The sequence below is a fragment of the Orbicella faveolata genome, unplaced genomic scaffold (genome assembly GCF_042242905.1).
Source record: "Orbicella faveolata isolate gen_17 unplaced genomic scaffold, um_ofav_v1 contig_34, whole genome shotgun sequence".
Classification (NCBI taxonomy): domain Eukaryota; kingdom Metazoa; phylum Cnidaria; class Anthozoa; order Scleractinia; family Merulinidae; genus Orbicella; species Orbicella faveolata.
In genome coordinates this window covers 17,952,204-17,980,000 of record NW_028301563.1, presented here as the reverse complement: position 1 = coordinate 17,980,000, position 27,797 = coordinate 17,952,204, and the positions used below count along the sequence as shown (strand labels likewise).

At 38.8% G+C, this 27,797-nt stretch overlaps 1 protein-coding gene and 1 pseudogene across 1 annotated transcript in view; one reads left to right on the top strand and one right to left on the bottom strand.

Moving 5' to 3' along the window:
• The window catches only part of LOC149105088 (uncharacterized), a 25,853-nt gene extending 11,094 nt beyond the window's left edge, over positions 1 to 14,759 (bottom strand). Inside the window, exons 1-5 of the mRNA XM_089271757.1 lie at positions 14,328 to 14,759; positions 12,283 to 12,528; positions 7,388 to 7,696; positions 5,812 to 6,081; positions 823 to 1,056 (exon numbers count right to left, since the gene is read on the bottom strand). Coding sequence (XP_089127883.1) covers positions 823 to 1,056; positions 5,812 to 6,081; positions 7,388 to 7,696; positions 12,283 to 12,528; positions 14,328 to 14,565 — 1,297 coding nt within the window. The 5' untranslated portion in view covers positions 14,566 to 14,759. The remainder of the gene's footprint in view (positions 1 to 822; positions 1,057 to 5,811; positions 6,082 to 7,387; positions 7,697 to 12,282; positions 12,529 to 14,327) is intronic.
• A 2,675-nt stretch (positions 14,760 to 17,434) lies between these two features.
• On the top strand, positions 17,435 to 18,387 carry LOC110056291 (uncharacterized; annotated as a pseudogene).
• The last annotated feature ends 9,410 nt before the right edge of the window (positions 18,388 to 27,797 follow it).

The window sequence follows — 27,797 nt, the reverse complement described above, 5'->3', positions numbered from 1 at the left end:
CCCAAGAGACGTTACATCAAGGAAACTAAAAATAATGGTCTTCAAATAAATGATTATACTAGTGCACTGAAGCTATTAAAGGAGCGTTATTTAACATTTGTTCCATAACCTCGGATTGGACACGAGGTCAAAAAAAAAAAAAAAGAGGTAACGATACTTCCGTTTATCAGTATTCAACATCAGTGAGCCAATGAAGTAAGTTTTCCTCAATTTTTTCTTAAATTATAAATGGAGGACATGATACGGACGTTTTCCTTTGATCGAAACGAAGTGATGGTACGAAATTAAAGCTGTTTAAATTAAAATTTTTGGCGCGTCTTTCGCTGAGTAAGTCAAAACGGAAGAGGAAGTCAGCGAGAAAAATGTTTTTCCAGAAATTTTTATTCAGGAGTTGTGGGTCCCGAAGACGCAGTACTTTATTTAAAATGCAATTTCCTGAAGTTGCACTACATAGCATCTTGGTGTACGACGATGTTTGACTATACTGGCTGTTTTCAACTCTTTGGAGCACGCCACATTCTAGCTTGCGTTGGTCGCAACGAAAAATCATGGAGATGCTTGGTTTTTAGCGGTCTGATGATCAGTCAAACTATTAAAAAAACACATTACTTTGAAAGCAAAGCAAATTCTCGCGTTCGATATCACAGTTCGGACCTAGACTGTCATCGGCCGTATCATACACATATTTCTTAAAAAATAGATCACAAAACAACTACCAATAAAATTTTTCAACGTTGTGTGTGCAGTTGTGCCCAGCTACTAAGGTCCAAGACTAACTTTTAAGCAAATGAATCGAAATAGAATAAAAGCTACGTCATTTACCCCAAGGTATATCAGTGTATCCTCCAAACACGTACTGTCCCTTTTTGATGATGGTAACCGTGTTTCGTTTCCCATCACACCTGTTGTGAAAGGTACTGGCAGCCCAGCCGTGAGTGGAGGCGCGGTAACACAGCACCCACCGAAGGTTCAATCCAACAGCAGGCGCCAGGAACTGCTTGAGGTGACTTTGATAAAATGCATTGCCAGCTATAATAGCTGAGCTCTTCCACAAATCTGAAAACGAAAGTTTGCATTCAACAAAATCTTTTAGAGTGAACAAGATAATTGCAATTTATATCTTAATCTTTTCTACCAAGACGTTGATAAAGTTAATTAACACTGACTGCTTGCGATGAATAATGCCATGGAAAGATGTTTTAACATAAAGAAAGTTAAATCTAATTGCCTAAATTTTTTATTAGATTGCAGGGCTTTGGATAGTGTTTATCCATAGGATTTTTTTGAAATAGGTTTCTTAATAATTTACTGCAAATTTAGTCATCTAGTCGGCAACAAGTACCTCCCAAAGGGTTCGTGGCCTTAATTATCCAGATGGTATGGCAATAACTAGCTAAAATCAACCAATCAGATTGGTTCAATGCTAGTCCAATGCGTTCTTTAGTATTGGACAGGGCGCTTTCTCAAATGTTTCCGCAAGACCACTCTTAAAAGATTTCTTGTAGTTTTAACACTTATTTCAAAGAATTTAGTGGCAGTCCCGCTAAAACCGGTCCACTCGATTTCGGGACCAAAAATAATTTTCCTTCATTTTTTGTCAGTGAAAAGGGTTTGACACACATATATAAAAAAGCACTTTATTATTTTCCAATTCCTTATTTTTGCTTTGCTACGAGCCAAGATTGAATTTTGGCTGAACTGAGGTTGCCGACCGTGATCAGAAAGGCAAAATTCACCGATTTTGTGAAGCGTGCTACGTCGCCTAAAATGCAGCTCACGGAGTTTCGTTTTCACACAAATTTCAAGGTACATTCATTACTTTGACTGACGAAATATGGAAACTTTTCGAAAAATTCTAAGCTTACCAGCGAGGCTGGAAGACACCCTACTCCGAGGCCTTTGATCATCTACTAAAATTTAGCCAAATTTGACGGGGAAAATCTCAAAAGTTGGGTCTAAATGAAGCCTAAAATGCACATCACAGTAAATTTCATACCTTAATAAACCGTTCTATAAGTTCAAACCGGTGGGTATCTCCTTGGATTGCACGCGAGAACAGATTAAAATCTGCCATAGTCAGTGTGTTTACATAGCTATCGCTCGTGTCAAAGCTCACTTGCATAACCCTAGCACCCTGTGAAAATACATCTTCTTCCGTTCAGGTTCGTTTGTTGACCTTCTGAGTAGTGGCAAATAGCTTCCTTTAATACTTTTGTACACTCTAGATCCAGTTTTGAGGTGAAGGTTGCATTAAAGTTGATCAATTCTCAAGACTCGCGAGACTCCAAAAGTGAATAATAGCGCCGGTCTGCAGAAATTAACCGTAGCCGTCGTCCTGACCCTTCAATAAATTCTGCCGCAGATGTAGCACTAGGAGAAGACGAAAATCGTAAGTTTTCACTTACCGTTTAATGGCAACTGAATCCTGTTCTACTGCCAAGACTACTGGGAGTTTGAGGGCTATATGCCCGAATTTGAAGAGCAACAACAACGAACACTTGCCGGTTGCATCGCTGGGAGATGAACCTGAATGAACACGACACGCTTGAGTGGAACTATGTCTTGCGATGAATGATGGGCTTTACTTCGGTTTTATACTTGATGCTTGTCTTTTAGTATCTTGCACAGCTCATAGAATAAACTTCGGGATCCGTTTATCGGACCGTTTATACAACGAAAGCTGCACCAGCTTCGTCAAAATGTCACACAAGTTGTAACGTGACCAATTACCTGGGTTTTTCAGCCGTTTGGGTCATAAATAGGGTATCGAGTTTGGCCATTTTGGTTATAAATTGGGTATGGCTTTAGCACTCTAGTCTTGAATTGGGTATGTTTCTTAGTAGAAGCTACTTTTTGATCATTATCAATAAGACCTTCAACCAAAGCCCTTCATAACGTATGCTTAGGGCAACTGTGTCAGCCGCAACGGTCATAAATAGGCTATCGAATTTTTGGTCAGGTCATAAATAGGGTAGCAAAAAACGCAAATTTTGGTCATAAAGAGGGTAAGGGTTTTGGGAAGTGGGCCGCACACCCCAACTCAACTTTTCTGGAAGTACCCCCCCTGGGCCAATTACCAGGGGCCGAGGGCAAATTCTCTACCCCGCGAGCGCCGATCATTAGATTTGGCAAGATCTTCTCATTTCAATATTGATAATGAAAAATCCACCCATTAATTTTTTGGACTAATGCAATCTTTTCAGTATGACCGAACGACGACAATCATTACACCTTTTCAATTTTTATCTACCCTCCCTCAGAAAATATAAGGAGTTGCTAACACATGAGGGCGGAGGAAGCAGACATTGACCTAAAATTCACTTTTCTTTTCCAGTTATCAGCCGTTCGTTTTTCATAGAAAACACAATGGAAGAAAATCAAAAGATGGGACCAAGAAACCTTCCAAAAAAACGTCCATATCGAAGCACGTGCAGATATCGAGAGGCCGATTTCTCACTTTGCGTTTATAGGACTACTACCGTTCCAATTTTTTTTCTGAGGACACCAGAATTATTGGTCATAAAAATAGTTTGTCTTTGATTTCTCCGCTTGTCGTCGTTCGGTCATACTGAAAAGATTGCACTAGTCCAAAAAAATTAATGGGTGGATTTTTCATTATCAATATTGAAATGAGAAGATCTTGCCAAATCTAATGATCGGCGCTCGCGGGGTAGAGAATTTGCCCTCGGCCCCTGGTAATTGGCCCAGGGGGGGGGGGGGGGGGGTACTTCCAGAAAAGTTGAGTGGGGGTGTGCGGCCCACTTCCCAAAACCCTTACCCTCTTTATGACCAAAATTTGCGTTTTTTTGCTACCCTATTAATGACCTGACCAAAAATTCGATAGCCTATTTATGACCGTTGCGGCTGACACAGTTGCCCTAAGCATACGTTATGAAGGGCTTTTGTTGAAGGTCTTATTGATAATGATCAAAAAGTAGCTTCTGCTAAGAAACATACCCAATTCAAGACTAGAGTGCTAAAGCCATACCCAATTTATAACCAAAATGGCCAAACTCGATACCCTATTTATGACCCAAACGGCTGAAAAACCCAGGTAATTGGTCACGTTACAACTTGTGTGACATTTTGACGAAGCTGGTGCAGCTTTCGTTGTATAAACGGTCCGATAAACGGATCCCGAAGTTTATTTTATGAGCTGTGCAAGATACTAAAAGACAAGCATCAAGTATAAAACCGAAGTAAAGCCCATCATTCATCGCAAAACATAGTTCCACTCAAGCGTGTCGTGTTTATTCAGGTTCATTTCCCAGCGATGCAACCGGCAAGTGTTCGTTGTTGTTACTCTTCAAATTCGGGCATATAGCCCTCAAACTCCCAGTAGTCTTGGCAGTAGTACAGGATTCAGTTGTCATTAAACGGTAAATGAAAACTTACGATTTTCGTCTTCTCCTAGTGCTACATCTGCGCAGAATTTATTGAAGGGTCAGGACGACGGCTACGGTTAATTTCTGCAGACCGGCGCTATTATTCACTTTTGGAGTCTCGCAAGTCTTGAGAATTGATCAACTTTAATGCAACCTTCACCTCAAAACTGGATCTAGAGTGTACAAAAGTATTAAAGGAAGCTATTTGCCACTACTCAGAAGGTCAACGAACGAACCTGAACGGAAGAAGATGTATTTTCACAGGGTGCTAGGGTTATGCAAGTGAGCTTTGACACGAGCGATAGCTATGTAAACACACTGACTATGGCAGATTTTAATCTGTTCTCGCGTGCAATCCAAGGAGATACCCACCGGTTTGAACTTATAGAACGGTTTATTAAGGTATGAAATTTACTGTGATGTGCATTTTAGGCTTCATTTAGACCCAACTTTTGAGATTTTCCCCGTCAAATTTGGCTAAATTTTAGTAGATGATCAAAGGCCTCGGAGTAGGGTGTCTTCCAGCCTCGCTGGTAAGCTTAGAATTTTTCGAAAAGTTTCCATATTTCGTCAGTCAAAGTAATGAATGTACCTTAAAATTTGTGTGAAAACGAAACTCCGTGAGCTGCATTTTAGGCGACGTAGCACGCTTCACAAAATCGGTGAATTTTGCCTTTCTGATCACGGTCGGCAACCTCAGTTCAGCCAAAATTCAATTTTGGCTCGTAGCAAAGCAAAAATAAGGAATTGGAAAATAATAAAGTGCTTTTTTATATATATGTGTCAAACCCTTTTCACTGACAAAAAATGAAGGAAAATTATTTTTGGTCCCGAAATCGAGTGGACCACTTTTAGCGGGACTGCCGCTTAACTTATAACGTTAAGGACTCTGTATTTTTACCTTCTCTTTGTTGAAAAAGTGAGACGTGATTACAGGTTGAGTCGCTTCTCAATCATTATTAGGTGCTTTTTATTTACGTTGTTTACGATATTTTTCTTTCTAGTCCGTGATCGTAAGAATATTTTAATAAACACTTTCAGTCCGGTTCTATCAAAGTTCTTATTACCTCGCCTTCATCGAGACCGAACGCGGAGAATATATATATATATATATCGGCCTTTAATCTTTTCTTTAGGCGGACCTGGCTACGATTTGTACGTAAGTTGTTGTCAAGACCTCGGAAGGTCATTCTGCCAGCACTATCCCCGCGCTTGGGTAACAAGATATATGTATTCGGCGTGTTTTTATAAAGAAAGAAGAAATTAATGTTGAAGAGACAAGTTGCCCAAAGAATACCTAAATCATGTTAAACGAAAGAAGACCTTTAGAAGAAAGTTCCTATAAAAGACTCTCTTAAAGAATTGCAAGTACTACTGTTTCATGGGCATCGTTGTATTCATAACTTCATCCACAACTGCCTCTTACTTTGGTTAAAATGCAAGGTTGTAAGTGCAGTAACAGATCCCAGCTTGTTGGTGGCCTTGCATTGATAAGGACCAATGTCTTCAGGACTAAAGTTGGAGATTTTCAGTGTACCATTGGCAACAGTGGTTCGTCCTTGCGGTAACGGTACAAGTCCCCTTGACCAGACAATTGTTGGCGGCGGAAAACCAAAGGCTCGGCATGAAACGGAGGCTACTGAATTTCCAAGAACGTTTGTGAGCCTATCGGGGGTCTTAATAAACTCTGGAGGAACTTAATAAATGAAAAAAACAAACTTATTTAAAATTAATATTAACCATCATGGCCATACTATTCGTTTTAATCCAGTGCAGATATGCTATGTGAGAATTGGTTATAATTATATTGGACTACACTGGCCTAATACAATGACATCAGTAATCAAGTAGTGTAAAATATGTAGCACATTATAAATTTTTTAAAACACTTAATAAAAATACATTGGACAAATATCACTGCACGGGTATGCTAACCAAGACGACACCATTGAACAGAAAAGAAAAAAAAAAATGAGAGAACAAGGATATCTTCTTTTCAATTGACAGGCATGCTTCCTAGTTAGCAAGTTAGCATTTCCAAATGAGTTTCATGGACTTTTGACTTCATTTTGACGGGGATCAAGTCTATTTCCTAAAGTTTGTAATCAGCTTTTATAATTATAAGGAAGATACACTGTTAAGTTTAAAATTAACCCTCGTGCATACAAGGAGTTGGGAGAGGAAGGGGGGCGGGGTGGATGCAATCCCGACTAAAGGTTTTTTCAAAGTCTTGAAAAGACGGTTACGTTGATTCTAAGATGATGAAACTTTCAGTTGCTGTTCATTCATCCTTCGCGGAAATTTTGATATGTCAATAGTGTCCCCATGATTTTTGACGTTGCCACGGCAACTGCAAAGTTCCATGTAGGTCTAGCGAAAATCTGCCTTTTTGACATAATTCTACATTTTTTTTCCAGTTCTCCTTATTAAATAGCAGAGAGTTTTTTATAAGCATTTTGACTTGATTTTGTAATAATTTCCGCTATTTTTGACGTTTCAAGAAAAAAGTGAAATCCAAGATGGCGATCTAAGATGACCGAACAAGTGACGTTATAACAAACATAAATGGCATCATCTTGTAGAGTAAGCACAGAGCTATCTACTCAGTAAATGTATTAGGTTGCTCCCTAACAGAACGAAATCGAGATGGGGGGTACTTACCATTTACATGGGAAAACCGGAAATTCCAGTTGGAAAATCAAATGGTTCGCGCCATTCCGTTTGGGAAGCTTCAGAAAATATGGGATGTGATTTGAGGTGATGCTATCTTTCTGATCTTTTTAGTCTCTCTCGCTAATGTGGATATACTTTATAACAATTCCCTCTCCCGCAACGTCAAATTTCATTGTTTCATGTTTATGCCTGAAATTTCCAACCGGATGATTTTTGTAAATGGTAAGCACCCGGGGTCTCCATCTAACCCCTCCTCCCTCCCTGTACCACTGTAGGGGTTTGACTTTCCTTGTCCGTCCCAAGATTAAATTCTGTTTCAAGAAACATACCTTCCACGAAAAGTTTCGCTACCTTTTTAGCTTGGCCCAGGACATTTGTAGCCGTGCAAACATAACTCCCCGAGTCATTGTATCCTGCACTCTTGATCTGTAGCCTATCATTTTGACCGTCCGTAGTCACCAGCACTGTTCCACTTGTTTTACTCCAGGATAAGCTAGGCTTTGGATTACCATCAGCTGAGCAGTAAAACGTGGCGGTCTGGTTCTGAGTTACAGTGAGTGACGTAGGAGATACATTTACCTCCGGAACAGATATGGACTCTCCTGGATCACCTCTAGGTCCCGGATGACCAGCTGCTCCTGTGTTGTAAAAAAAAAAAACAAAAAGAAGGAAAAGTTAAACAATATTCGAACTCTGCATTTGTTCAGAGTCCCGGACATCTTCACCAAGCGAGCTTCTATACTCCGGGGAATAATTGTTTTACCTGCGAGATCTTTTGTCCGTGTAAATAGGCTCTCGTGCACTCAACTTTCCTCGCTGGAATCGAATTGGTCTAATTGCATTCAAATTTGTGAATCACAGACTGGCTTGCAATTAAGTGTCTTTAAACCAAAACCAATTAGACTATTTCGCCAATCTCAAAACGTAGATAAACCAAAACTAAAACTAAGGTAATTGCCTGATTATTTTCGACACTCAATGGAAAACCACTCTAACAATGAACTAATTCGGAAGCCATGTTTACATGGCTATACCCTGACTAAGAAACTGATATTCATCAAACAATTGTTTTTTTATTATCAACCATATAGAGGTAAACAGGTCCCAACTGAAATTAATCTTGACGCTAGTTATTTATAAGATAGCCTAGTGATTACTGTCAAACTAAGAAAATCGTCAACACCAGAAATATTTATGGGATGATATTGTGTAGCGAGGTAAAAGTCAGTTAGACATGAGAAATCACTAAACCGCAAACAGCAACGGTAACTATTTTGTGGTTCTGAGGTTTGCTGACGTGTCCTGAACTTCATTAATATTGGTCAGTATACAATTGACCTCTCAGAACCAAATCAAAGTATTTACGATTTTCTGCGTATCCCAGTTAAACATGTTTTCCGAGTAATTTTCTATAGTATTGACAATTAGATTATGAGTTCGAGATTTCTATTCAACAATTATGTTGCGCTATGTGCTCGAGATTTCTTTTTAAACAATAGGGTGTTTCTAGTTACCCGGCGGAAATTTGATGTTCTTAAAACAAATATTTTCCTGAGAAGAGACGCTTTGAGGGTAAATATGCTTATTTTAAGAACATCGAATTTCCAAGAGGCAATTATCAGAGGGATAGCTCCGAGATATAAACACTCTATTGTCTTTATTGTTCACACAAAAATTTATTTTGCGCACCAGTTCAAAAATAATACTGAATTATTTTCAGCAGTCTTAAATGAAACACGTGAAAGCCAAATGTAAAATTTGAAACAGAAAACAGACAAAACCCACTTAAGAGTCCCTGTCCATAAATATGGAAAATAACTCGGCAGGGGTCGAAAATTCGATTTAGCTCATCTTTTAATGGTAGATAGGCTAGGGCATGACAAAAACTACTGGATAGTTTTTTTTGGCAAAATATCCTTTTATTTTAAAGAAATATGCAAATTACCAAATTCCGTTAAAATCGTCATTTGACGCACCATTTTATTAAACAAGTTTGAGAGCCTCGCATACAAAACCACATTATTCTTCCGTCTTTAAAACACCCAAATATTTGTGTGCAATGTTTAAATGTGTACTGGGCTGATTTTAGGGAATGTTGCGTTGTCTTTTTGGGTGCAAAATAATTAAATTTCGAAGACATGTATTCCATTTACTTAAAAGTACTTCGTACTGATATAATTAATTTTCACCATGTGCGAAACCTTCAAATGGATTGAGCGTCTGGTGGTTGAATCGCAAAAGGATGGTCTACAGATTCCTGTAAAAATTTCTTTGGGCGAATGATTGTGAGCGACGCGAGAGCTTTTCAAAGTACGTCAAAAATGCAAACATTTGACCATCCGTCGTCAAATTTCAGTTTACGGGTTAGACGTATATTTTAGCATGCGCCAAGTGACTTGACCTACATTAAGTTGAAATAGACACAGAGCTGATAATTTCGAAATGTTCTAACCTTATTTGCTGTAAAAGGCAGGTCCAAAGCCGATTTGACGTGTTTTTCTCACCATTCGTCGCACATAAAGCAGAAGTTTGCGTTTGTTAGGTTTGTGTACATAACGTCCGATGTACATCGCCAACAGTCATGGTCGAATACCGTGAATCTGTGACCCTCTTTCGACACATATGATCACCACTGCATCTAAGTCAAAAACGGCTGAGTCATTTGTAGATAGTTGCTTGCTTTGCACTACACCAAAATATTACGTTTGATGGTCATGGTTTGATCTATTGCTGCTTGAATCCTTGCTTGCAGCGGTTCCTTGTTTCTTTGGCACGAAATGCTGTCATCCCATTTTAGGAGACAGGGGTAGGACAATTTCTATCCTAATACGTAAGGCCCCGTAAAGCTTACAACCACTGGGAGCACACAGTCTTGTTGAGTAGGAAGAGATTAAATCAAGAAATGAAAAGAATGAATAGTTTACCATTGCCCCAGTTGTCATCTTTTCCTCGACCACCGCTACCGATATGCCCTGCGTAATACTGTAACGCTAAAACTCGTGCCTAGCTCTTTTCGCGCTGTGCAATTATTTTTGGTTTAACTTTACATACAATACAGTGGGCTACTCTCGGGGAAATGGGTGGTGACCGCTTAATAGGTGTTGTCCGCTTAATAGAGGTTGGTGTACCTTGAATATTTTTCACTATCGGGTTATAAATTTCTTGGTGAACATGGTGTCAATTCAAGACACCCATGATAGAGGTGTGTTTGAATTATCACTTGTCACGTTCTATTTGAGACTCTTATCCGCCATCGCCCTTTCCAAAACAAAGTTTTTAAATTTGGGGTGGCCGCTTAATAGGGGTAAAGACAATAGAGAGACCCTTATCGGAACGACCAAATGGTGGCCGCGGACGCTTAATAGAGGTAAGTGGTCAATCGGGGTTTTATTTACAGCATTTTACTGACAATAATTTTGGACTGTATTGACAACAGTCCTCTATTTTCTGTTACAAACATGCCGATGCCTCGCCACTAAGCAAACAAAATACGCCAAATAAAATGGCGCGGCCAGGGTTTGTTTACTCGCGTAATTACTAATTAAATTTAATCTGTTTTTTTCACGAATTATTTCCTATTTTTATTTCAGCCAGTTCTTGCTTCATTGATCTGTAATTTGTTTATGGCGATTTTTTTTTAAATTGTAGTGAGTACAGGAACTAGCTTTATCAGCTGTTGTCTGAAACATCAGAACGTACAACAAACGTGATTTGGACCGAGGCGACGTTCACTATAGAATACCGTGACAATTATATAAATATACACATATTATTATATATATGAACAGATAAACAATGAATAAATTGCTTCACTTATCCTGAGAATGATCTTTAGAAAATAGATCAAAATGTGCAACATATGCCGTGACAGCATTGCGTGACGAACAAATATAACGGCTGTAAGATTGTGCTGCGCCGACGCGCTTATCAGCAACGGTCAGCAATCGATCAAACGCGTTGTTTTTGGCGCAGTGCAAAGCAAGGAACTATCTACAAACGACTCAGACGTTTTTGACTTAGATGCAGTGGTGATCAAATGCGCCGAAAGATGGTCAGAGATTCATGGTATTCAACCAATAATAGGTTGCCAGTAGGCGCTGTACAACGGACGTTAACGTTGTGTAAACAAAAGCAAACTTCTGCTTTTTGTGCGACGAATGGTGAGAGATCGGCTAGAAATACGTCAAATCGGCTTTTGGACCTGCCTTTTACAGCAAATAAGGTTAGAACATTTCGAAATTATCAGCTCGGTGTCTATTTCAACTTTACATAGGTCAAGTCATTTGGCACATGCTAAAATATACGTCTAACCCGTAAACTGAAATTTGACGACGGATGGTCAAATATTTGCATTTTTGACGTACTTTGAAAAGCTCTCGCGTCGCTCACAATCATTTGCCCAAAGAAATTTTTACAGGAATCTGTAGACCATCCTTTTGCGATTCAACCACCAGACGCTCAATCCATTTGAAGGTTTCGCACATGGTGAAAATTAATTGTATTCACGAAGTACTTTTAAGTAAATGAAATACATGTCTTCGAAATTTAATTATTTTGCACTCAAACAGACAACGCAGCATTCCCTAAAATTAACCCAGTACACATTTAAACATTGCACAAAAATATTTGAGTCTTTTAAAGACGTAAGAATGATGTGGTTTTGCATGCGAGGCTCTCAAACTTGTTTAATAAAATGGTGCGTCAAATGACGATTTTAACGGAATTTGGTAATTTGCATATTTCTTTAAAATAAAAGGATATTTTGCCAAAAAAAAACTATCCAGTAGTTTTTGTCATGCCCTAGCCTATCTACCATAAGAATATGAAAGAAATCGAATTTTCGACCCTTGCCGCGAAATTAAGAATTTGTCTGATTTTTACAGGCAGACACTCTTAATACAATTTCAATCATTTATTTTCTATAAGCCCGCTTGTTTACAGAAGAAAAAAGAGACGAGTAGTATCCATCCGTGTATTTTCCTCGGACGGGTACTATGGGCTAATAGAGTCTCTCGGCAGATGAACAAAATCACGCCACGTGATCAGTTCATGATGCCATGCAATGCTTACAAAAAAAAAAAAAAAAACAAAAGCAACAAAATCATTGTATTAAAATTTGCGTAGAAACTGATCAAAAGGCTTATCAAAATGTCTAGAAACTGACGTGATCTCAGTTAGAGCAGAGCTTCAATCACAAGGTAACACGTGACTTAATCTTGAATACCTTTTTGGCCCTTGATTCCAGTACTTCCTTTCGGTCCTCGTTCACCGCGAGATCCTTCGATTCCCTTCGGTCCGGGGGGACCTGCCACGCACACTTTGCCAGGAGAGAGACAGTAAGATTCCACTGATTCCTTCATAATGGAGACCACATAATTCTTGATTCCGTCACTAAGTCCTTGAAGGGCATCAGGATACTGGCTGTGGGTCTTTATGCTGCGACGTGAAATTTGATCGTTGGGATGCATGTCTGTAGAAGCAATGTCATTTGATTATTTCTGTCAGTCGCGTGATTTAATTTATAGCTTCTTATGCGCATCAGCCTGTCAACTCTACTCAAACATTGATATACTAACGTCTTTTTTTTTTTTATTGTTTCTTATTCTTTCAATTGGGCATCAACGGTCATCGATGCTTGACATTCGTCGGGAAAAAGAAACAATAACAATAACCGATTGAGAACCGTCCGTTGGCGTTCACTGGTCACGTCGGCTTTAATAACGTTGGTACTCTGATCAAGGCGTGAATAAATTCCGACCATTAGTGGATGCAATCTACAACAGTCATTCAGGCAACGTCTGAATATACATTGGATTTGCATCGAATCGATCTTCTAATGCGAGATAAAATCTATGTACTGCGTAGAACGATGAAAAAGTAAGTCGCTTTCCCAGTTGTTCTTGTTTCAGTTTAGGTCGATGCAGTTTTCTTATACGAAACAGGATACGCAGGTCACTAGTCAATGGCATATCTCCATTTCAGGCTCAAATGATCATACCCAAGTTCAGTTGATTGCTTCAAATCCTAGCTTTTGCTGTGTTTTTAATCACTAGTGACTTCCTATCTTTCAATGTTGATATTTAAAACGTGCTAAGAGAAACATATTAAAATACCACTTTGTTGTGACGAAACAGAAATATGACCTCTGACTCGGTAAATAGAAATTATTTGATGACCGCATGGACTAACTTTGTGTTAGGTGGGTCTTTCCACGAAACAGATTTGTATTACAATCCACATGTGATAAAAAAAGTAGTCAACCCATCTCCTTTTATAATTCGCTCGTTTACTGCACAGGCAATACCTTGGCTTCAGCGGTGAACATTACCTGCACTGGCTATCAGTAAGCGAAGCATTAGGTAGCATTACCTCTGTATGCAACTCTTTCGTGGGGAGATGCAACCATTTGGAGGGGGACATTGAGGGTTCTTAACACCGCAATACCGCAAGAAGTTCGGAAAATACCGCAAGACTGCAATATATATCGAGTGGAAACGTAATGTCATACCCAAACGACTACTCTGAATGTCGGGTTTAGAGCGTTAGTAACCCGGGAATAACAATAAGCGAATTTGTTAATGAACGTTAAGTTTTGTAATTTTTTATTTAGACAAAATAAACAAAGTAGGTTACATCCATTGGCTAATAATTAACAACAAATAACTTACCCTTTTCCGATTGGAAACTGGAAAAGGCTCGGAAAACGTTGGAGGACTTGAAGGATATGGAGAATACCGTAATACCACAATTCGAAATTAAAATTACCGAAATACCGCAAGAAAAATTTTACAATACCACAATACCGCAAACCCCGATGTCCCCCTCCATTTGCAGCCTACTTGCTACTCAGTTGCTGAAGTCTCTGCTGAACGTCTTAAATTAACCAAAAGAAAACCCTTAAGCATTGATTTGTCATGAACATTCGTATGTAAGCATCGTATCAAACTCATTGCAGCCATGAAAAACATGCAAAGCTTTGCAACAATGCATGAATGCCTTGTCCATATAATGGCGGGGTATAGAATCTGCGGGACTATACTTTCGCCAAATTTGTCTCAATTCTTTCATCGCCCATTGTCAACAATCATGACTGAAAAAGACTACAACACTCGTGCTGACGTTTTACAGCGGCTGCTGGAGATGAGAAATCCCATAAACTTGAAAAGACGGACACCGTTCTGTAGATGGCCATCAAGAGCAAGCATATAACCTTCGCATTGCAATTGATACCGTCTCTAAGGGGACGACGACAACAAAACTTTTACTTACCACTGACAATATCAAAGCTCTCTTTCACACGGGATTGACGAGAAGCTTTTTCTTCTTTCAGAGCGTCTTTGATTTGTTGAATTTCCAGCATGAATTTTGAATCCACTGTCTCCATTCTCACGAACAGCGCGATCGTCAACAGAATGGCAGCAACGGACAAAATGGAGGACGCCTTGTGAAGATTGCCGCTACGTTTCGCTGTGGGCATTATTTTGCTCTCCTTTTCCCAGACATTCATCGCTCGTTGACGCTATGTTACGAGGGTAGACGTGAAACAGTTAGTAATTGCGTAGCGAAAGTCGTAGACAAATAATAAATCTGGGCGACTGGATTACATTACTGCAAAACTATCCAGCCGAGGATCCAGGAAAATGAGGAATTTGCCCCGGGAATTTGCCAAACAAAACAAATAGGTCAAACAGCACATGTCATGCGCTCACATGTTCGCGAATGGGTCACATCTTCCAGAAATCAAATTAAATTACCGCTGTTTTTACAGTTTATCTTGAGTTCTTCTTTTAATGATCTACAGCTGTCCAGCGGCTCTCAGTTTTACTGAGCGTTTTACGTAGGCGGTTTAACCTTTTTTGCGTTCGCAGAACGCAGTTCATAATCTTGGTTGTTCTGCGGTTTCAAGGGTGACTTCTTTTGAGACTTTTTCCTCGAACGTCTGCATTTTCTGCGCCATTTTGGATGACGTCATATGTCATAAGTCATGTGCTTAAAGCCTATCGTATTCTGGTACTTTCAGGAAGTCTGAGCATTTTGAAGCGGATTTCTAAAGCTAGAGACTACCTCGTGGTTTATAGGTTACTACTATATGTTCTCGAATTTGAATCGTCTTGACTTTAGGATGTTTACCACTGGAACACCTCTATTCCATTGGCTGTGGTTTGATTGCATTTGTTGATTATATCAGTTCCAGTCGTGACAGATAGCTCAGTCTTTATCGGGTCGAATATTGTTCCCTCGAATATTGTTTGGAATCGTTTGAAACGTACTGTGAAGGCAAGATTCATAAGAGTGAGTCTAAACAAGGAACGGCAATGTAAAAATACTTTCTTCTTTTATTCATTAGGGGAAACATTCGAATCAGTCGCTCGGAGATTGTTTACGAGCATGCGCACGCGAAGGCAAATGTTTGCTTGTATTTGTGCTTCCAGCTTAGAATAATGTACATAAAAAAACGCACACTTTAACAAATTACCTTTTACGCTTAAACCTTGCCAGTTAATGTTAAAATATTTAGCACCAAATAATGAAAATATTTTTGTGAGTCTACGGAAACTGGCTACTAGTTAACTGCTAGTTTTGATTACTACTAGTTATCTAACCTAATTTATCGTTAATTTTCAATTTATAGAGTTTTGCACGGCAGCAATGTTGCATGGCAGGAACATCAGATTCTTTTTTTCTATGGAAAAAATGTTCTTTCTAATGCAAAACATTTTCATTGTTCCTACCATAATACAACATGGCTGCCGTGCTATACTGCATGCGCGTTCGTATTTGTATCAGTCAAATTTGAGTAATTGTAAGAAGGGTAGTGCAATTAACGATTTGGAAATTCTTTCAAATTACATTCGCTAGCAAAAGGCTCGTGTAATTTTCAGAGGATTTTCAAACAGACTGACTGGTAGTGCAAATCCTTAATTAACTCCACTTGCATTCATAAAATATCCCAATCTGGCTTTGGCTGGGCCCTTAAAAAGTTCACTCTGTGGTTAATCGTTGTTATCATTTTCCTTTGTTCGCCGTGATTCATTTCTCCCAACGCCGTTGGTTTGTTTTGGTTTGTGTTAAAGTGCAACAAAGGGATCTTGTTATTTAACCTAATGCGATTACAGTATAAAATTACATATTTTAAAAGATCAGGGTGCTCGTCGGAAACTTTGAAAAGGGCCCCCAAAAGATAACAAGAGAATCCTGTCTTGTGGGCGAGGCTTGTAAATATTTTCACCCCTGAACACTAAGAGGTTCCAGTTATAAAACAACACATTTACCGCGGCCACTTTCATAATTTTTAATAGTGATAAAGACGATGGCTTCGAATACCTTCCCCTCGTAAAGTTGATAGCCGTTACAGCTGCCCTCTCCTAAAAAACAAATCGGAGAGGGGTAGCTGTGACACAAAGGTGATTTAAAAATAGATGAGTAACCAGGATAAGACATTTGGAAAAATAGAAAAACGATTTCTGGCTAAAAATTTGTTTAAAACGAGCTTTCGACGACCAGTCTGTAGTCTTTAACGAGTAATAGATAGAAAGCGCGAACGTTAAAATATATACTAAGAAAAGTGTGAAAAACAAAATTATAATAAAAACAATAGAAATGCTTGTGTGAGAGTAAAAAAATGCTAATGTGAGGTTCAAAATAAAATTGAATATTGTCTTGGTAATTGTTTCGCATTATTGTCAGCATGGTTCTTTATTGCTGTGTGCCAGGATTCCAAAGTTTTTCTAACACGAAAATTTCCCTTGTCAATCACGCGTGCATTGTCAAAGTCGATGGAATGGTCGTTCAACCAGGCGTGTGAAGCAATGTTGGAACCTTTTTTTAAAGGTTTTTGTGTTTCTAATATGTTCTTTCTTCCTTGTTTGTAAACATCTACCAGTCTCGCCGATATAACTCCACGGACAATCGGCGCATGGGATCTTGTAAACGACATTTGTTTGTAGTTTCGCGGGTGGTGTTGATTTCGGAGAAACACGTTCTTCTTGTAATGTCTTAAGGGGTCTGCTTGTAGTTTGTATTCCATTGTTTCTTCTTGAGATCTAGCAACATGTGGTTGAGTTCTCTTTCGATTTTGGCAAATGGAGATTTCTGGACGAGCTGGTAAGTCAAATGATCACTGAGTAAGGCTTCCATTTTCTCGTTATAATCAGATCTATCCATAACAACAAAACAAAGAACTCAACCACATGTTGCTAGATCTCAAAAAGAAGGATAAGATTGACGAGCCGACTCATCGTAAACTTCGATCCACGGACGCTGTTCCACCCGCCATACGAGGTTCTATTAAACATCACAAACCAGGTTACCCTCTTCGGCCCATTGTCTCCTGTATTGGTTTTGCTCTCTATAACACATCCAAATTTTTCACCGACATCCTGGCACCTATCCAGAACTGTAACGGCTACTCTGTCTCCACCTCAAGTGAATTTGTTGACCAAGTCGCCAATCTAGAAATTTCTGATGACGAAGCCATGGTTTCTTTTGATATCGTCTCACTCTTTCCTGCCATCCCAGTTAAGAAAGCTTGTGAATACATCAGAAAAAAACTCAATGAAGACACAACCCTACAACTAAGAACCAACCTCACTACAGATGATATTGTTTCTCTTCTGGACTTTACTCTCTCAAACAATTACTTCGTTTACAATGACTCCATCTACAAACAGATTCATGGTTGCGCAATGGGCAGCCCTGTTAGCCCTGTTGTTGCAAATCTCTGCATGTAGATAATCGAGGAAACAGCCATCACTGCTTCTTCGACACCTCCAAAAATCTGGAAGCGTCACGTCGACGATAGGTTTGTTATAATAAAGAAACATTCTGTCGCATCCTTTTATGACTCTCTTAACTCAATTGACCCAAAGATAGCCCTTACCATTGAACCTGAGAATTATGGACAGATACCCTTCTTAGACACCCTGGTATCCAGAAACAACGGCGTCATAACCATCGATGTTTACAGGAAATCTACTCACACAGACCGATATCTGGATTTTCATTCACACCACGAAATGAAACACAAGCTAAGTACTGCCGCCACTCTCCTGAATCGTGCTTCTAATCTCACAAGTACCCCCGAGGGAAAAGCGAAAGAATTAATCCACGTCACTGATGCTCTGAAATCGAACAGCTACCCACTATCGGTCATATCTAACATCTTAAAGAAGAAACCACCCCCGGCAATCACACCATCTCCAGAAGAATTGGTAGGGTTGTTCTTTGAATAGGCTGATCCTTCTGACTTACACGTTGGCTTCGCAGTTTTACCTTACATCAAAGGCCTAACTGAACCTCTCTCAAGACTTCTAAGAAACAATGGAATACAAACTACAGGCAGACCCCTTAAGACATTACAAGAAGAATGTGTTTCTCCGAAATCAAGACCACCCGCGGAACTGCAAACAAATGTCGTTTACAAGATCCCATGCGCCGATTGTCCGTGGAGTTATATCGGCGAGACTGGTAGATGTTTACAAACAAGGAAGAAAGAACATATTAGAAACACAAAAACCTTTTAAAAAGGTTCCAACATTACTTCACACGCCTGGTTGAACGATCATTTCATCGACTTTGACAATGCACGCGTGATTGACAAGGGAAATTTTCGTGTTAGAAAAACTTTGGAATCCTGGCACACAGCAATAAAGAACCATGCTGACAATAATGCGAAACAATTACCAGGACAATATTCAATTTTATTTTGAACTTCACATTAGCATTTTTTTACTCTCACACAAGCATTTCTATTGTTTTTATTATAATTTTGTTTTTCACACTTTTCTTAGTATATATTTTAACGTTCGCGCTTTCTATCAATCACTCGTTAAAGACTACAGACTGGTAGTCGAAAGCTCGTTTTAAACAAATTTTTAACCAGGGATCGTTTTTCTATTTTTCCAAATAAAGGTGATTGTTAACTATTTCCGGTCATATTTTTTTCGGCCAAATACACTAAAAGATACCGCGAAAGGTCCCGCTGTGGACCTTTTCAGTGTTTTGAGCCGTTGAGCGACCCTACGAGGTACCAATTTCCCGTCTTTTAACGACCCTAAAAGGTAAAATGAGCACCCCCGTCCTGGAAACACTCCGTGTCACAATAGCAGGGGAGACTTTTGTCTGATTGGCTGAATTTTTACCCTGGCACTCAGACTCTTGCTGAGCGCGCGCTGCAAAAATCTTATAATCAAAGATGGCGTCCAATAGAGCTAATTCATCATTGACTTTGCTTCGTCGCTTGTTCTAGAATTTTAGGTAAATGTTGCGGTTTTTTGCTTTGTCTTCTTTTTCAGAATGGCAGGAAAATGTAGGGCGGAAAAGCTCAAACTTTTCACAGGTTACCGTCTTCGCTTTTACTGGCAAGCAACTGTCTCTTGGCTTCTTGTAGCTGGTTGTAGGGTGGAAAAATGTTCCGCAACAAGTGCAAAAACGCGTTCTAACAGCGCGTATGTAAAGTTTAGAAAAGGGGTAGTGTGTAGAAAGTGCTGCTGTAAGTTAAATAACAAGAGTGCGAGGGTTTTATAGTAATAAAGGAGTTTGTTATATCTTTTTAATTTATTCAATAGATGTTACATATCGATCTGTAAAAATTGTACTTTCCACTCTGAATCTTTCTCTGTTGTTATTTGCAAGATAGGGAAGTTATATCAAAAATAGCATTGAGGTACACATAAAGTGAGCTTTTGTACTAACCAATTTCAAGCATTCCTTTTATTTAACTATAATTACAAGTATTATTCCATTACTACATACAATTAGTGCTATTGTGTTTGAAAGCAGAAACTCTTTTATGGATAGCATTTTATCTTCCCTTCTTCAGAAAAACAGTTGTCACAAAATATTGCTTGCAAGGACCGTTGTTGCTTTCAAGAATATGTGTTTTTTTTTTGAGAAGAATGATGAATACGTGTGATGTAACACAATAATGTTCAAGTGCAGGTTGATAGATTTATAAAACATTCATTGTCAGAAAAGGTACCATACAACAAACATCAAAACAATTGCCACCTTTCGAGAGGTTTGTCTTTCCAACGAATTAAATCATAAAAAATTTAAATCATGCACAAATAAATGTAGTGGACTGTAGTGATATAATTATGTTTATATCATTTGTTTCATTTGGTTTGAGAAAAGTGGTGCAGCTAGTGGAAGCTCTGATAAGTAGACACTCTCAAGACCCAATGGCCACTAGGGGTGTGAGGGATGAATAAGGGATGCCCAGCTAACTACAAACATTGTAAATACAAGAAATACCGCCATATTAAATAATCTTTTTGTTCTACTACCTTGTACAATGCTGCGATTATGGCCATAACTGAATACAGTACTGTATACTGCAGTATTAGAACTAGCCATTAGTAATAATTAAGAGCAAATCATAATTCCAGCAAAACTTACTGCAACAAAATGCAGTAATACAATTTACAAAATTGTGTTTGAGTATTTTCCACTGTCAGGCCCATCGGGTGTCTGCTGACACGAGCGTAAAGTAAAGGAAAAGACTAAATCATACTCCCTCAAAGTGTCCAGGGGTCCATTTCTTGAAACCCCTGGAAACTTTTCGGGCCCAAAAAACCAGTTTTAGTTCACCTGTATCCAAAAACAGAGAGGTGTATACGCCCGAAACCTCTTGTATGAAGAGAACCTCTGTCCATATTAACATGTGAATAAAACAGTACTGTAATCATAAGGTTTGAGATTTTGCTGCAGGTTTCCGGGTGTGAAAACATTTCGGGACCTTCGAGAAACGGGCCCCAGGGCAGCTTATGGGAATGCCCACTTACGGGGATGAGTAAATAAACAGCTTGTTTGGGAGTTCAAACAGAGTTTTGTGAAGGTTGTCGTTAATAGGATTGTCCGCTTACAAGAGTGTCCATGAATTGATAATAAAAGCTTAAGACAGCTTCCACTGTAAGTAGACTAGCCATGGCGGCCTAATGGTCAGATTGAACTGTCTAGCCTTGGCTGGTTTCATTACATTGTGCTCTTGGGTAAGACACTTTACCAATACTCCTGCAATGCTTCTCTCCACCCAGGTGTATAAATGGGTAGCACTGAATTTTAATGCTGGGGGTAACCCTGCAATGGACTGGCACCTCATCCATGCTATGGAAACAGGGATGTACTCAGGCAGTATGGGGCACTTGGCCTGACACCAGGCGGTGTTGGACACGGTTCACGTGACAGTATTCGACCAATCATATGTCGTCTCAGCCGGAGCAATGGCGGACACATTTTTCGTTGCGAATGGAGAGTAGATTGTCGTTTCTCGACCGATTTCTGCACTCATCATGAGAATCAAACGAACCTTTTCTAGGAGCTGCTAGTGTAATATCTAGACCAGTTATACGCCAAGCCTCAAGTGCAGGTAAGCAATTTTTGCATCAGAACTAGTCAATGGAAATCATGCTGTGTTGAAAACGTTTGTTTACCACACGCGCTTGACATGGATATTCTTCTGGTCGTTTGCAGGACAACAGGGATCAGTATTGTGAATTTTTTTGTGTGAAACTTTAGTTCGAGAGTTGAACTTTAAGAAAAGACCGGCGGGCCCAGGTGGGCCCCGCCGTTTTAACGGTCAAAATTGGACTTGAAGTTGGGGCATTTTCCTTGATTTGTCATATGTTCGCGGTATTTCGCGGGAGTGATTGTGTGATTTTTACCCTTTTCATTTTGTGGCTCGGCTTGTTCCCTTTACATCTTAACGTTTTCTTGTTATGTTTTTTTTTTTTTTTTGTAGTGCGTATGTCATCCGTTTGTTTGGCCGACGTTCAAGAGTTTTGTATCCTGCTTTGGATGCTAGTCCATTAAAGATATCATCTCATTTACAGTGAATTTTCCTTATCATGATCACTGCCTGTCTTGAATTGTTATCTCTGACAGAAATTTACTACTCTTGGATCGGATGTTATTGTTCAGTCATCTATGGCTGATTATTTTTGATCTCCCACTTCTTATGCTTGTTTTCCTTTGAATGTTGGTAGTAGCGGGAGACTATACATCAACAAAATTAATAACAAGTGTTTCATGTGTATAGTTACGCATAATTGTCAACCCACCAGGAGCAGAACGAACCAATGTGTTTGAAGCACATGCTGAATTACCCGCTGGTATTTTAAAAGACTATGGGTTTGGAATTAACTTAGTTATATTTCCCAAGAACTAAATTTATCCACTTACACTGTAGTGATCTAACAAGGAAAGCTACAGCATGCTGCTGTTTAGGATATCAAATTTAGAATGGAATAGACCAAAACAGAATACATAATAACATAAAGCAAGTGACTACTTAGAAAGCTGCATGGCAATCCCGAGTTTTAAGAGCTACTGCAAGTGTTCAATATAGGGCATCTGCTTGTATTTTAAACTGTTGTTACAATTTAGTTATCTAAGTCAAAACATCTCACTATAGATGATCTAGGATACAGCTACATGCTAGATTATTCTGAATTCAGTTGGTCACAGTCATTACGAGTCAACAGGAAGAAGTGCTGTGGAGACTGTTTTTGGCAAAATATTTAACAGCCAATGTAGGAAATGTTAATATCGGTACATGATCACTGTGTTGTTGACCACAGGACTTGCAGTAGATAATAAAGTTTAAACTGATAGATATTTCAAATGACCTGCATAGCACTGTTCTGGGTAAGAAGCTCCCTTTAGTTTACACAAGTTACATAGAACCTTAAACATCAGCAGAGTTGTGATATGAGGACATGCAATGAAGGCACAGGACCATGTGCAATTCAGTCATTGCTAATTGACCGTGCCTATCATTCACAGTCTTCCAGTTTACTAATTTGTAAGTGAACTTAATGTTGGCTGCTGTTTCCAGAATATGGTTTTCGTGCTATTTTGCTGGTTTTTTGTTGTGCTTGTCAGTACTTTACAAATATTCAGTTTAAAAAGCATACTTTGGAATTGAATTATTATTTGCAAGTAAATGTAAGTCAGTTTTTTTTTCACATCTCCCATCTGCAATTTTAGCTGCAACCACTTAAAATAGCATGAGGTATATTATTTGTCGAAAGCATTCATTTCATGTAACTCAACCAAACTTTCTTTCCATTGAGCCTGATTTCCCTTTTACATGGCCTCACATGTACTGAGAACCCAGGAATGGACACGTGGAGCAGATACAAGTTACATCCAACACCTAAGCACTAGGCGAAGAGAAATCTCAAACCCTCATCAGTTTGAACATTGATATTGACAGTGGCAATGTCTGAGGCAAAGTCATTTGGAGACCTTTTACTTTAAACACATTCAAGGAACTAGTTGAACAAGACCAAAATCGTGTTATCCCATTGTCTACAAAATAGATCCACACAGTACATACTTAATCTTGAATTTGTAAGTTGAACAAGAATTTGCTGGAAGTGTGATCTGGTACAGGGGACGTATACAATTATTTTTTACCACTTACATTAAAGCAAAACATACCCTATTTCTCCCATTAAGATTCTAGTTTTTTGATTCCATTTATTGCAAATCATTTTTGTATTTTGAAAGAGCCATAGCTCATTAGCAAGTTATTTATGATTCCTTTTGGTTAATCAGGAATTACAGCGGGCGAAACTCGATTAATCAAGCTTAACACAAGTTTTCAAGGACAAAACATTGCTTTGATTTCAAATTATTCAACCCTTTTCTTCGTAGGTTTTACTTCTCAGCTCTCTTATCGTCGAACGAAAACATAATATCTGTCAACAACCATGTTGTTGGCCAGCGATACACTGATACACTTCACACACAAGTCGAGATATCTAAGAAGGATAGTGCCGAAGGTAGGTTCAATTCCGACAAGTTAAGATCGAATTCGAAGAGACCAGAAACGGAAATAATTTATCTTTCAACCGTAAAGATTCGACGAACCGCGAAGCTTCGATTCCTAAAATCATCTGTTTAGCACTGAAAATGGTGGCTTTGTAAATCGACCAGAAGTCATCTACAGCTATTACTTGGCGTGCGGAACATTTCATGTGGATGTCATTCCAGATTTCTTTCAGCATCGGATGCGAGCGAACCTCCTATAAGTTATATTTCGACGTGACCATCAGCGCGCGGAGATGTTTGCAGTTCAGCGATCAGATGAAAATGAGCTACGGGGAAAATTCTCCCGGCATGCTTTGCGAGTCGTGTCCAACACCGCCTGGCCTGACACAGACTTTACTAAGTACCTTGCCATCCATTTGAGCTTTTAGAATTCTTCTGAGATCATTAGTGAGCCATATGAGAAATAAAAGTGACAATATTGTTTTGCAGAGAAAACATATAGTATTGAAATGGTTCTTTTCAAGACCACTCAAACTGCTCTTTTCAGAGCTATGAAAACAAACAAAAATTGTCAATGCAGCCAATGACCCATTGACAAAAGTAGGAATGGCCATGTAGAGAAATCCTTTGTCTGCCTCGTGACAATTGACTGACAAAGAAATATATACAGAAAAAAAATAAATTAAAAAAAAATAGAAATATTTATTTTCAATACTCATTCAATTTTTCTGCACCACTTCTGGTTTACCACATAACTTTGGAGAAGTCAACGCTTAAGGAGAAACTGTTGAGAAAACTGTTATCCTTATTACTTTAAGTTTGTTTGCACAAATGAGTTCACATATGTCATGCTTAATTTAATTTTGCTGCCACTGCACATACTCTAAAACAGCTGCATCTGCAAAAAACAAAAGCAAAAGACGTTTTTCTCACTGTCACAGCTTCTACACTAAATATGAAGTTATGAATATCGTTAACTTTCTTCAAGTTATAAGCTTATGTAAGATACTCGAAAATGATTCGTGACAAACTGATGTCACGCTATGGTCGACTGAAGCAAATTTTGGTCGAAGAACATTCCTCTTCGAGGTGAATTTTGAGCAACCAGAACACCGGAAACATCCTTATTTCTATACGTTAAATTGTATCAGGGTAAGTGTAGTTTCATTAGTAAAAGCCGATTCCCATATCAAAAATTAGTTTTTCGGATATTGACAAAACCGCTAGCCCTGTTAAGCTGGACTAGCCGATAAAACAGCGTTGCCAGCGAGTACGATGAAATCAAATGCGGGGATATTTTGTTTCATAAGGTTTATAACAACAAGGGTTGGCTGGAGTAAACTTTCACTTAACTTTAATCAAATGAACGCTGTCGCTCAAATGAACAGTGTCACTCATTTTAAGAGCTGCAAAACGCGAAGCGTTATAAGCTGAATTTCTAGAATTGAATTCCGACCTCAAATCATTCATCCGTCAAATAGTAAACAGCGGAACACCGGAAACCAGGTACGACATCTTGCCAGGGCATGGTGTACACATTAAACAGTCAACCATTAATGGGAATTCACATATCACAAAGGAACACAAAAGTCTCGGAGGCTTGAAGACAACTTTTAATTTTGAGGTAAAACAAAAGGTACATTTATCGATCACAACATTCACTTCACTTGAAAATGAAATGGATTAACTCAAAAACACAAAGGTACCCAGAATATTAAAAAATAACTTCATAGCAATGCTGGACTCGAATTTAGTGAAGGATTGACGAAAAAAGGAATGGTGAGATTTTCTTGTTTAACCACACTTAGTAATCGAAAATGAGAACAACATGGTTCCCTCATCTTCACAAGATGAGACGAATAAAAATCTAAAATATGAGCTCAAGGAACCAGTAATACGTTTTACTTACCACAGTAGCCATGTTCCTTTTGTTTGGCGTCGAATAAGGCCTGTGGTACCCTTTGGAGTACCGCAAAAATGAATCAACGCTTGCTTTGCCTCATCTTTGTTGTGAGGAAATCACCATCTCCGTCGATGACATGTGTGCACGAAAAGCGGTTTATCGACCCTAAAATTGCTATAAGCGATATGAAACGGGCATTTTTCTCTTCACTTTGCATTGCTTTTCTCGGTAACATGCCTTACATGACTTACTGAGGACCTGTTAAAGAATGATTCTCCTTCGAAGGTTCGGTTGTCAAATTCAACAGCACCGAAAACCGCGCGTTCAAGCAAAAGTGCAAAAAAAAAAAAAAAAGAAAAGAAAAAAAAAAACTTTTTTACTTTTTCGCACATGCGCAGACAAAAGTCTTCCTTGCTGGTCACAATTAAAGTATTCAGTTGGGTTGACTCTGGGTTCGTTTGGCTTTATGAGTTCCTTGAAGTTAAATAAGAAATAAGATGGTGAAGAAAAAAGAGAAAGAGTAAAGAGGAATAAAAGTTAAAGTCTCTGAAAAAGAATGAGAGAACTTCTTGTTATCTACTCCACTGAAAAACTGAGTGGTCAGCATCTCAACAACGGCATGCTGCCGTCACTCGGTTTAGATTATGGTCTTTGTCGCCAATTGTTAATTCAGTCTAAAGATTTAAACTGCCAGCCAAGCCCTGCCTCGTCTAATGATAAAATGGCGGGCGTCGTCTTGCGCAGACTCGAAAAGCCGGAGAGTACACTAGCGCGCTTGCTGTTGTTTTTCGAATCTGGCGGGCGAGACACGATAGGTTGATCACACTTAAAGGGGTGGACCTACTGACTTCTGAGAAAGGGTGTGAGTGATTTGGAACAGACACGAATTGTAGATGCGGTTTTATCTAGTAAAGTTAGAAAATAGTGTATTCTTTAACTTTCTTTTATCTCGATTTCCCTAACATAGTATGGCAAGCAATTTTTTTTCTCGTGATCTGTGTAGGTATGATTCTCCGTATAACAAGCTCTCTTTCGGCTATCTAAACGTGCCTATTTCTTTTTTTTTTTTTTTTTTTTTTTCTTGTTCTTAAGTCGGCTGTGGTCGTGTGCGTTATTTTCTATTATGTTTTTGTTTTTTTGTTTTTTGTTTTTTTCATTTTTTTTGGTGGTGGAGGAGGGGGAAAGACAGTATAATTAAGCTTGCAGTTTTTCTATTCAAAATCATCCACCCACCCCTTAAAAGTCAAAGGGTCCACCCCTAAAACCGCAACAATGCCGTGCCTTCTCTGCTGAATTTCCAAATATAGAAACATGATTGTTCGATCGAGTTTTCCCGCGGTCTATTGTTTCCATTTAATGACAAAATTTGAATCTTTTTGGCCCATTTTTGTGTTAGTTTAACTTCACAGCGCCGCTTGTCTCGCCAATTCCACGTGCAATTGTGGCCATGTATTTTTTCCTGTTGGAATTTAATATCTTCTCCGGTAGACAAAAAACAAACAAACAAAATAAAAAAATACAAACGCGGCGAGAGAAAGCTCTTTTCCCCTAATCTTTTTGCTCGCCGTTTTTTTGCGCTGTGCCCCAACTAACTGAACGCCTGTAAAAGGCTGACTTATTTCTAGTTCCCCATGTTTCAATTATTTTCAGGCGCAAATCATTTTCAGGGCGTGAATAGCATCTTTTAGGATATTTTTTCTTTGTTTTGCGTTAAAAGCCTTCATGTAGTGTCCACCAACCTTACTTTATTTCCCAAGTAAGATCAGTAATTTTCTACCGAGGAAGATTAAATTCCAACAGAAGGCAATACATGGCCGCAGTTGCACGTGGAATTGGCGAGACAAGTGGCGCTGTGCAGTTAAATGGCTTTTTTGGGAAAATATTTTAGAATTTGTTTTCTCAAAGTACAACTTAACCTGTGTATCTATTTGTTTCTTTATTTTTCAATCTACATTTTTTTTTTATCTTGCTATTTTTCAGCGCTGAACAGTCCACTTCAGGCGGTGTGAATTTTTCAATAATTACTATTTTTATCTATTAATTTTTTATTTCTAGTTTAT